At 46.5% G+C, this 12,216-nt stretch overlaps 1 protein-coding gene across 2 annotated transcripts; it reads right to left on the bottom strand.

The window, feature by feature from the left end:
• Nucleotides 1–6,956: 6,956 nt before the first annotated feature.
• LOC144702363 (uncharacterized) lies at nucleotides 6,957–11,951 on the bottom strand. Of its 2 annotated transcripts, XM_078574377.1 has the most exons (4): nucleotides 11,526–11,951; nucleotides 8,943–9,158; nucleotides 8,071–8,130; nucleotides 6,957–7,986 (listed from the first exon to the last, which is right to left on the bottom strand). In XM_078574377.1, the coding sequence occupies exons 1-4, from the start codon at nucleotides 11,550–11,552 to the stop codon at nucleotides 7,969–7,971; spliced, it is 321 nt and encodes a 106-aa protein (XP_078430503.1). In that variant the 5' UTR covers nucleotides 11,553–11,951; the 3' UTR covers nucleotides 6,957–7,968. The 2 variants fall into 2 exon arrangements, 1 of the variants encoding a protein (XP_078430503.1); XR_013581240.1 differs by lacking the exons at nucleotides 6,957–7,986; nucleotides 8,071–8,130; nucleotides 8,943–9,158 and adding an exon at nucleotides 9,167–11,357.
• Nucleotides 11,952–12,216: the final 265 nt, after the last annotated feature.

Below are 12,216 nucleotides of genomic sequence, written 5' to 3'. Positions count from 1 at the left end.
GTAGGGAGTCCAGGCTTCCCCTCCGCGCCCCTTGGCCGACTACCCGCCCGCGCGCCGTCGTCCCTCCGCCAGCCGATCACTCCTGCCGCCGCTTGGAGGGCAGTCGACCCTCCATTCCGTGCTGCCCACGTCTGTTCACGCCGCTCCACATCTCCACCCGCGTCGCGCGCCCGTGCTGAGCTTGCACCGCGCGCGCGCCACGTCCAACGCACGCACCACGCCGCACGCCAGCGCCACAGCCGCGCTTTGGCGCCACACAAGCCACCGTGCTGCCACACCTGGCTGCATCATGTCGCGCCCGTCGCGCTGCGTCCCCATGCCCTGAGCCGCACCGTGCCCTGCGCTATGCCTGACCGCCGCGCCGCCCTTCGCTGCCTCGGCCAACCGCCGTGCCGTGCACCGAGTGCCCCCTCTCGCCTTGCACCATACACCGTCCCACCAACCGACGGCCACACAAGTGCCCACGGCATTGTTGTTTCCTCCGATCCCCATGTTACGAGATTTTACCGTCGCAGGACGCGACGAAGGTACCCCTCTTTACTGCTCTTTACATCTCTTACTTTCTTCAGTATACTTTCGATTTGCCTCCTCCGTGCTCGGGTTAGACGTAGGTGACAGTGAGACAGGTTGAGAAAACGATGACGATTTCTTTGAGAGTCTTACCTGGTTGGTATGAGTCGGCCGAGCCCGACGAGTGTGAGCATCTAAATAAGGTATCCCCGTTCGGCAACGTAGTCGCCCTCGACCCCCTCGGGCGAGGTTTGGGAGGTCCGTTTGACCTCACCATAAGCAATCCCGTCAATCTCTGGAATGGCAACACGCATTTCGGCACTCACACGTACTACAGTAGGACTTTTTGTATTTCCGTCATCATTCATATCTGTCCATTCGCATTATCGGACGACTCTTGCCGTCGTCGTCCGATAGAGACACTTATTCGATACCGCGCCGCTACCCTCGGTGTCGACCGGACGACGTCTTAACGACGTCCGGCATCAAATAGGCAATTAAATCAACAAGATGATCATCTTGCTCTCCTCAGACAAGTTGTCCGTAAACTTTGGCAATTCAACACAAAGGCTTTGGAAATGATCAATATGAGCATTCAATTTGGTACCTTCGGCCATCCGAAAGCCTGAATAGCTTTGCTTTCAAAAAAGCTTTGCTCCTAGACTTCTTCCCTGCCTATAGTCATGCCAATGTCTTCCACATCTGGGCAGGATCTTCAAGGTCAAAAACATGATATCTCGCACCATCTGACAAACGTTGATGAATAGTGCTGGCAGATTTCATTTCCATCTGTCTCGAATCGGCATCCTTAACACCTTCAGGTTTTGAATCATCCAAAGCCTCAATAACATCATTTTCGATCAATATGTCCTTCACTTTTTGTTGCCACAAACTGAAGTTGACCGAGCTGCTCAATTTCTCAACGTTGTATTGAGAAATAATGAAAGTTGCCATTCCAAAAGCCGTCAAATTTCCCCACCAACACGTAACCCTGATACCACTTGGTGGGCACAAACACTCGCAGAAGCCTACTTGGACGTGAACAAATGCAGAAGATGTCGAGGATGATCCCATCATGATGCAAGGACAAACACTGAGGCATCATCACAAGCCTCGTCACATCCCTTCATCGTCACCATCAAGAGATCACCAACTCCAAGAGAGAGATACAGAGAGGGAAGGAGAGACTTCTAGTTCAAAACAACTTTCAAGAAACTTTACTCAACTCAAAGGGAGAAAAGAGAATACATCAAGGGGTGATGAAAACAAGAGAAATGGGGAGCCTTTTATAGGCACGACCAATGGCCTAAATGCCCCCTAAAAACTAGGCACGATATTAGAAAGTAGGCACAATCCTATTCTCAAAGATTTGCTAAGTCATCCTACTTTCAAGGATGTACCAAGTTGAACCCCTACAATCCTGAATCATAGGGATGGGGGGTTTGACATTTTTAACAGACACTGATACGAGAGAATTTGATTGGCCAGCATGTTAAAAAAATTGATCCATCATCTAAGAAAAAGAGATGATCATCCGAGAAGAAACTGTTGGAAACAATCTTGAAGATTTCCATTTTCGACAATTTCCTTTTTGGTGGTTTCCTTTTTTGATATCATGTTTGTTTCCTATTCCATGGATGTTGCCTATTACTGTCTCATCCTATCCTCTATAAGAGGCTGTAAGGGGCATGCTCTAAACAAGCCAAAGATGTTCCATCTTCTTTGAGTAGAACTTACTGTGTTCTTGTCTTCTCCTCTCCAAAATCTTCTCTTCTTATCTTTTCTAGTGTAGGGTTGTCTACATTTGGTATCAGAGCCTGTGTTCTTTTCCAATCTCACATCGACAAAATGCAGTTGCAATGTGAAGAATCTTCATCACAAGGCCTTCATGTCAATGCTGCATTAGGGTTGGTGGAGCCAACTCAGACTGGGATGTTTCCAATCCTCACCAAGCGCAACTATCAAGTGTGGGCTATAAGGATGTGTCTTCATCTCGAAGGTATGGATATTTGGGGTGTCGTCGAGGCCGAGAATGATGTTAAGAAGAGAGACCGTCAAGTTATGTCGGTCATGTTCAGTGCTATCTCAGATGAGATTAGCTCCCAACTGGATGTGGAGAAGACAGTCAAGCAAACATGGCAAACTCTTATGAGCATGAATGGTGAATTTTCACATCTTCGCAAGGCCAAGGCTCCATCGCTCAAGAGAGAATTCGAGACTCTCTCCATGGAGGAATCCTTGATTGAAGCTGAGAAGAAAGAAAAGATCAGTTGTTTGAGGACTAACCAAGGAGGTGAGTTCAATTCAAATGAGTTCACTACCTTTTGTATGAATGAAGGGATCAAAAGGCACCTGACTGCGCTCTATTCACCTCAACAAAATGGGGTGGTAGAAAGAAGGAATCGGACCATAATGGATGTGGCTCGAAGCATGCTCAAGTGCAAAGGACTTTCACATGAATTTTGGGGAGAGGCAGTAAATACTGTTGTTTATATCTTGAATAGATCTCCCACAAAGTGTCTGGCAGGCAAGACACCATATGAAGCTTGGAAGGGATGCAAGCCTCGAGTTGATCATGATGGCACACGCCATCAAAGATCATCAATGACGTCATCCGCGTCGCCGCCACCGTCGTCGAAGATCGGGTGAAATCGCTTGAAGTATCGCATTTTGTTTTCTTCATTCTTTCTCGTGTTTTGTGCTCTTCTCACTCGTCGTTGTGTTTTCATCGCGTCTGCGACGCGTCCCTACGTCCTTCGTCATCGTCATGGGGAGGGATCCTTAGCCAATTTGGAACCCCTCCCTTGTGCCCAAATCGTCTCTATTTTATTTTCTTCTTTTTATTTCTTTCTTTCCCCCTTTTATTATGTAATGAGGGGGCCCATTATATGAGGGCCCCCTTAATGGACCCTTCTTCTCTCCCCTTTGACACACTAAGGGGGGGCATCGTTTGACCTCTTCCCTTGTTATAAGGGAAGAGGGGGACGCCCTAGCCCCTCAGACCAGGAAATTAAGAAGAATTGTGAGTTTCGTTTCTGGTCTCACTCCCCCCTCCATCGAGTGAAAATCAACAAGGGGGGGAAGAGAGGAGATCGTAGTAGCAGCCAGAGAAGGACCTCGCCTGAAGGGAAAGGGGCAACAATTCCACGATCGTCCCTTTGCTCTCCTTGCCGTCCGCCCCAATCTCTTTTTAAAGGCGTAGCTGCCGACCCTCTGCGTTCGCCAACCAACGAATGCATGGCTGCAACTTCTTCCTTGCCGCGACGAATAGAGATCACTGTCTGGATGTTGCCCGTGTGAGCTGGGGTAGTCAATTTGAGATTTCCCACTGAATTTGGGATCCCAGGTGCATGAACGTTGCCACCGTTTGCTGGCATCCGCCGCTCAACAATGCACTGCCTCAACCTCCTCCTTGTCGCGATGTACGGAATTCGCGACCAAGGATGTTGCAAGGACGAATTGGGCTTTTCAAATGGGAGTTCTCCCTTGGGTCTGAGGGCCTCCAAGCATGACAACCCTGTGGATTGGATATTGCCCAAGATCTTGATCGGTCCAGGTCCACCGCCGCTTTGGAATTTCCTGCCGATCGACCCGGTCGTGAAGCCAACCAACCGGATACCGACGGTCTTGAAATTCTCTCGCAAGGGAACTCTTTCGTGAAATCTGTTGATCGAGCCGCTCAGCTCTTTGGCCGGGAAATCCCTGAGGCCATTAAACCTTCGACCAGATAACCCTTGGTCGAGGCTCCATTTGATCTGATCGATCTTGGACGAGAACATCTTGACCGTGGGCTTCCCATCTAACCACGCCTCAGTGCCGAGGCGATGCTCCTGCTCCCACCAACAGCCGGTCCGTGTCGGCTTGGCCCATCACCAGCTACCAGACATTGTCGGGATACTCTGCCTTCACGTGAATGCTCATTGCCGCTCGCACCTGCTACACGACTCGCCCGAGCTGACTAGCACTGCTTAGCTCCTACGGGTCCAACGGAGTCGCTCGAGCCACGCCACCTCCAAGGTCGCTCCCTTGTCTCCTCTCCTCCTCCAACCTTTACCAGTAGCTCCGACATCTTTGTTTGCTCTCCGGCGCCTCTCCGCCACACCAGCTCCAAATCGCCGCCGACGTCAACAAAATTCTACATTACGAGCCCGCCAACGAGGTACGCCGTCCTCTCCTGTCGCTCGTTTACTTACTGCTTGCAGTATAATTTCGACTTGACTCTACCGCACTTGAGCTAGGTAGGTGAGAGAGGCTTGAGAGAAACTATGATATTTGAGTGTCTTACCGGTACGGACGAGTATGTCTGTTACGTGCGAGCCCTAAGGATAAATTTCATTTGGCTGTAGACGCCTTTGTCACTCCGATGAGGTTCGAGAGGCCACCGTCGCCATCACTCAGCGGCCCCGTCCAAGCTTGGAGCTCGGCACCTCCCTCGAGTCGGAGCTTGCACATACGACACGTAGGACACCCCTTCATCACGCCGTAGTTACATAACCCGTTATGGTTGCATCCATCGGACGACAACACCGTCGACGTTCGATACCATCGTCATTTATCAGCACCGAACCATCATATTCGGTGTCGACCGGACGACGTCCGACATCAGATCATTTGAGGATTTTTGGGTCGATTGTCCACGTGAAGACCCGCGGTGTCAGCCTGAAGAAGCTAGAAGATCGAAGCAAACCCATATTTTCATTGGGTATGAAAAAGGAAGTAAGGGTTATAGAGCATATGACCCGACAACTAGAAACATTACTCTTTCAAGGGATGTTATCTTTGAAGAGAACAGCCAATGGAATTTGGAGGACTCCAAGGAAGAAGAAATTTCAGGTACTATTAATTCGCCTATCTTTTCTGATTTGAGAGTTGACCAAGTCGACAGTGAAGCTGGGTCATCTTCAACCCAAGCATTGGAAGCTGAAGGAGGTGAAGTTGAAAGAATTGAATGTCAACAGTCAACTACTGAGGAGAGTGAACCAAGAAGGTACAAAACTCTTCGGCAAGTTTATGCTGAAACTCACCAAGTGGACAATGATGTTGAGGAGGTGTGTCAACTCTCCAAAGAAGAACCCGAGACTTTCAAGGAAGCCATGGAAGATGAAATCTGGAAGAAGACCATGGATGAAGAGCTTGAAGCAATAAAGAAGAATGGGACTTGGAAGTTAGTCCTACCTCAACCAAATTTCAAGCCCATTGGGCTCAAATGGGTGTTCATGATAAAAAAGATCCGGTGAGGAGAAATGTTTAGGCATAAGGTGAAGCTGGTGGTCAAAGAATATGCTCAAAGGTATGGGGTTGACTTCAATGAATTTTTTGCTCCATCGGGAGATCATTGCAAGGACAGTGGTGCTAGGGGTGGACGACATGGACATCTTCAAAAGGATCAACTTGAAGCTGCTGGCCTGCAAGCAGATGCTGGTCGTGCACCCAGGCTAGAAGGGCCGCGCCGTGATGGTCCAGATCGCGAATCCTCCCAGGGCCAGGGGCAAGGACGTGGACGACATCCACGCCAAGATACGAGAGAACTGCCACCGGATCAACAGCGCCTACGGCTCTGAGAATTACACCACGATGTTGTACGTCGACCGCGCCATCTACTTCGGTAAGAGAGCCACCTGCTATGTGGCCAAGTACGTCATCGTCACTGCCATCCATGACCGGATGAACCTGATGCCTTACGAGTATGTCCTGGCAAGGCAAAATCTATGTCGTAGACATCGGAAATCAGCTCCAAGCTTGAGGAGGTGACTGTTGGAAACAATCTTGGAGATTTCCATTTTAGACAGTTTCCTTTTTGGGTGGTTTCCTTTTTTGAAATCACGTTTGTTTCCTATTCCATGGATGTTGCCAATTACTCTCTCTAAACAAGCCAAAGATCTTCTTCTTCTTTGAGTAGAACTTACTGTGTTTTTGTCTTCTCCTCACCAAACTCTTCTCTTCTTATCTTTCTGGTGTAGTGGTGTCTATAGAAACTACACCTTTTGAATTGCAAGACATCGTGCTCGAGCTACATGCACAGTGCACGACGATGGGTCCTGGTTCACATGAGGTTGCCATGCACAAAACGAATGTCCACGAGCAAGACGAACTGAAAGACCTAACAAAAAATAGGGTTATTACTATGAAACAGCATGAACTTTCAAATTTGTCAGCCAGGCAGCATAAACTTTCTGACATGTTCAAAAAATAGCACGCACCAATAAGAAGACGCCAAGTGGCGTCTTCTTATTTTTTTTTCGGTTATCACTATGAAACAGCATGAACTTTCAAATTTGTCAGCTAGGCAACATAAACTTTCTGACATGTTCAAAAAATAGCACGCACCGATAAGAAGACACCAAGTGGCGTCTTCTTTTTTTTTTTGGTCAGCGATGGTCAACTACTAACGTGGCTTCCACCGTGGTAGCCAGGTGGACTCCACGGTGGCATCCACATCTCCGGCCGCCACCCCCACCCGTCTCCGGCCACCGCTGCCACCCGTCTCCGGCCGTTGCGCCACCACGCGTCTTCGTCCGCCGCCTCCGCCGCACGTCTCCGGCCACCGCCGCCGCTGCGCGTCTCCAGCCACCGCCGCCGTTCGTCTCCAACCGTCGCCGCCGCCACCCGTCTCTGGCCGCCGCCACCGCCCATCGTCTCTATCTCTCTCTCTATCTATCTATCTCACTCTCTCTATCTATCTATCTATCCATCTCTCTTTCTATCTCTCTCTCTATATCTCTCTCTCCATGTTACATGTTACATGTACCATCCATCTCTCTCTCTTACCCTCGACCGTTATTGATATCGATATTCCCCACTATCAGTATTCGATATCGTTATCAATATTCCCGGAAATCGATTTTTGGATATGGATATCGATATTACTTGATATCGACGGATTTCTCTCTCTCCCACTCTCTCTTTCACATACACACTCTATTCTCACTTCTCTCTCACTCACTTTCAACTCTCTCTCCTCTCTTACACACTTTCTCTTCTCTCTCACACTCTCTCTCTCCTCTCTCACTCTCGCTCCTCTCTCACACACTCTGTTTGCTCACTCCTCTCTCTCTCTGTATCTCTCTCTCCATGTTACATGTTACATGTATCATCCATCTATCTCTCTTACCCTATACCGTTATTGATATCCATATTCCCCACTATCAATATTCGATACCGATATCGATATTCCCGGAAATCAATTTTTGGATATTGATATCGATATGACTTGATATTGATATTCCATATTTCAATATCCTGAATATATAGGATATCCAATATTCCCGTGTACAACTTATGACGCACGAAAACAAACACGAGTGGCATACTAATACACAACCAAATATCAACTTTTTGGGTCCGAGTTGGATGGTTTGAAGTTGCGACACATGTTTAGGTCCTTGCTAGCTCTTTTATCTTGAGATGAGGTGAATAGATCTATGTGGGTCCTCTGGGGCATCAGTCGTGCGGCATAGGTTATTTTGTTTTTGGTACCTATGAAATATGGTGACCGATTAATATCCGAGTACTGACCAACAAATTACATAGTAGTTAATTAAAATGAAGAAACAATCAAACCTGGAACTTGGTCATGCTCTTCAACAATTTGATGAATCCTCCTGAAGAAGACTGTGATCCCTGCATGTTTGATCAATATGTGCTTAATCTTTTATGTTTAATGAAAATTGAGGCTATAAAGGAATTTCAACAAAAAACTCAATCCATACTTCGCATGCAGGTTGTAGCCTTCTATTGCCGCATGTCTTTCTATTATGGCCGCCTTGGTTGTAGAGAGAGCAGTGCATTTGCACGCCTTTCTTGGTTAATCTTAGACCACTAGGACCTGCCTCACTAACGTCAGTTCTTCTTCTATGCTTCGGCCTTCCTAGTTGTTTCTTCGCCAATGGGGGGAAGAGGTAGCTTCCCTCATTTTCCCCCCACAGGTTTTTCCTATTCATCGGCGGGATTTCATAACTATAAGCTAGCTGGTATGAATCCCTCTTCAACCATTCGTTGACGTAATTAGCAGGGTCCGCCCGGATAAAGTGAATGCAGGCAATAGAATGCGGGCATGGAATGCCCGTGATAGCCCAATATCTACAGGTACAGTGTTGGGCACGCAGGTCAACCACGAATCCTTCTCCGTGTGTGCTAACCTCGAATTTAAGATGGCCTGCATGGATAACACTGCATGTCCTACACTTGAGTCTATTATCTTCGAGTACCCGTCTTATCCGAGGGCATAAGGAATCAACACTCTCGGATAATAACTCCCTATTCTTAACTATACGTTCCATGATTGCCGTTCTAATGTATTCCAACATGTCAATGATAGGTTTAGACCTACTCGGCCAGATGAAGCTATTGAAACACTCAGACATATTGTTATCAATAACCTCACATTTCGGCTTGTCAGAAATAAAAGCCCTGCAAAACTTTTATACGCCTACCTCTAGAAGATCTTGCACGGCTTTTGCTTTCAATGTCTTCATTTGTCCGATGACCCTTTGGAATCCTTCACGGGTTGTGCACTTCACTGCTTTCCAAAATAGGTTCCTCAAGATGTCAGTGGAATGTCCCTTCTTCTTCCAATTTGCATAAATATGTCTTGCGCAATTCCTATGCTCCGCATTCGGTAACAAACCTGCCACTGAATTCTCGAGACCCTGCGAAATGTCAAAGCGTATCAAGGTATTAGTGCACAACATTAGTTCCACCTTAACCAAGTAAGTCTTAAAATAAGTAGAATACGGTGAACGAGTCAATTAAATATCTTTTGTTGATCGCTTATAATTGTCCAACCATAGCCATCAATAATTCCTAAATCAGTCATCAATAGGCTGATAAACCAAGTCCAAGAAGCTTGATTTTCCCCTTCTACCACCGCCCAAGCAATAGGGAACATCTGGTTATTTCCATCCTTCCCCACGGCGCTCAACAACTGCCCTTTCGATTCGGTTTTCAAAAAACAACCATCCAACCCAATCACTGGTCTACAACCCTCAAGGAACCCTCTTGCTAGAGATTCGAAGCAAATATAGAGTCTGTTAAACCTAGGCAAAGAATTATGAATGTCGTGCTCCACCTCCAACTGGAAAGTACTATTCCTATTCACTTTTTGTAACTCGGCCACATAGCAGGGTAGCATGTGATAATGCTCATTCAAAGAACCTTGAAGCATCTTGCGCGCCCAGGACCTTGCATTATAACAGGTGCCCAGTGAAACTATGATTCCATACTTTTCGTTCAATTCTCGCACCATATCTACTACCTTATAATTCATATCCCTTCGAATAGTCTCTAAGAAGTGTTCTGCGATCCAACGATAATCGGCTTGTATATTCGTGGGATCCCTATTGCACCTATGTTCATCGTTTACTGACTTTATGACAAAGGTCTCCCTCGTAGGACCCCAACTAGCATATATCCTCCATGGACAATGTTCCTAGCATACAACTTCCACTATATTCTCCGTAGACATTTGAAACCTAACATTGAACCCATTGCATATGGCGTAGTTCTTCACGGCTTCTTTAAATTGTGAACCTGATTCAAATGTCATGCCCAATTGAATTGTAATATTATCGATGGGGCAGCCAGGATCATATCTTCTATCGCTATGTGTGGCCAAAATATTTTCACCCTCGTCATCACCATATAACTCTTCTTGACGTTCTTCTCTTCTACTTCTCTGCCCGTCAACAAATTCTTCATTCCATTCTTCGCTTGAATATCCATCGGGATCACTTGAGCACACATCTCTTGAATCCGAACCAAAAACAATACTTCGGTCATTAGCCCTATTTGACAAACGGATACAAAAGAATAATTTAATTAATTATACAGAGGAAATTTAGTTATGAATAGGATACTTACATTCTCCTTTGCTTTGGATGAATATCTTAGAGGTGCACGACACAGGAAATATCGATATCGATGTCCAAATATGGAAATCTAAAATGTCGATATCGATATCCAAATATGAAAATCTAAAAAATGGATATCGATGTCGAAATATGGATATCGTGGAATGTCGATATCGATGTCCAAATATCCAAATCTAAATTATCGATATCAATATCCAAATATGGATATCGTGGAATATCGATATCGATGTGCAAATATGGAAATCCAAAATATCGATATCAATATCCAAATGTCCAAATATGGATATCGGGAATATCGATATCGATATCGATATTCGCATATTGACATGGATGTCCCAATATCGATATCGATATCCAAATATGGATATTGAAATATTGATATTGGACACCCTCTTCGGCCGCCGTCCTGAGACCCTCTCCGGCCGCCGCCGACGCTCAAACGTCATAAAAAAATGCCACTATACCTGCCTGCAAGTGGATGGAAACAGAAACTCGTCCCAGGAGAAAGGAGAGAGAGAAAATTGATCTTCAATAGAGGGAAAGATGATGTGGCATTGAGGAGAGAGAGAAAATCGATCTTCAAGAGAGGGAAAGATGATGCGGCGTTGAGGAGAGAGAGAAAATCGATCTTCAAGAGAGAGAAAGATGATGCGGCGTTGAGGAGAGAGAAAAATGGCACAATTAAGGTTTGATGGGATGTTCACATGCTATTTATATCCACAAGGAGAGAGAGATAAAGAGAGATGGATAGATAGAGAGAGAGAGAGAGAGATAGAGAGAGAGAGATAGAGAGAGAGAGATAGATAGAGAGAGATGGATAGAGAGAGTGAGATCGAGAGATAGAGAGAGAGATAGAGACGACGGGCGGCGGCGGCGGCGGCGGTCGGAGATGGGCGGCGGCAGCGGCCGGAGATGTGGATGCCACCGTGGAGTCCACCTGGCTACCACGGTGGAAGCCACGTCAGCAGTTGACCATCGCTGACAAAAAAAATAAGATGCCACTTGGCGTCTTCTTATTGGTGCGTGCTATTTTTTGAACATGTCAGATATTTTTTGAACATGTCAGAAAGTTTATGCTGCCTGACAAATTTGAAAGTTCATGCTGTTTCATAGTAATAACCCTAAAAAATATAAATATTATCTTACTTTTTTATCTCTGCGCTGTTCTCCCATGCTTCTGCATCGTTTTGCCAGCGGGCCACGGCTGTTATCCTGTCTGAGAGAGAGAAGAAATGAGAGAAAGATAGAGAGCGAGGGAGGGAGACCGTGTGGAGAGGGACAGAGAGAGAGACCGTTGGAGAGAGAGAGAGAGAGAGAGGGAGATCTTGTGGGAAGAGAGAGAGAAACCGCGTGGAGAGAGAGATATAGCGGGAGACAGAGGGGGGGAGGGAAACCGTGTGGAAAGAGAGAGAGAGAGAGAGAGAGAGAGAGAGAGAGAGAGAGTTAGAGCGAGGGAGACCGTATATTGTGGGGGAGAGCGACTGAGACTGTGTAGAGAAGGGGAAATCAACTGAAAGATAGAACGAGGGAGAAGGAAGGAGAGAGAAAGTGAGGAGGTCCAAGAAAGAGAAGGGAGGGAGACGGTGAAATCGGGAGACCGAGAAGAGAGAGAGAGAGAGAGAGAGAGAGAGAGAGAGAGAGACAAGGGGAGGGAGAGATTGACGGAGCGAGAGAATTTGATAGGGAGAGAGCGGGAGAGAATGAGAGTGAGTGGAAAAGAGTTAAATTTTTGTAGTGATGATTCATAACGATTGATAAGTTAGCTTTGTTCCCCCTCAGTTAATGCATTTGAAAAAAAAAATCCTAGAGAAACATACAAGTATTTACATTTTTATCG

This window comes from Wolffia australiana, chromosome 4, assembly GCF_029677425.1.
Source record: "Wolffia australiana isolate 7733 chromosome 4, ASM2967742v1".
NCBI lineage: Eukaryota > Viridiplantae > Streptophyta > Magnoliopsida > Alismatales > Araceae > Wolffia > Wolffia australiana.
Note: the sequence above shows the minus strand (reverse complement) of the source record. Positions and strands in the feature narration are given on the sequence as shown.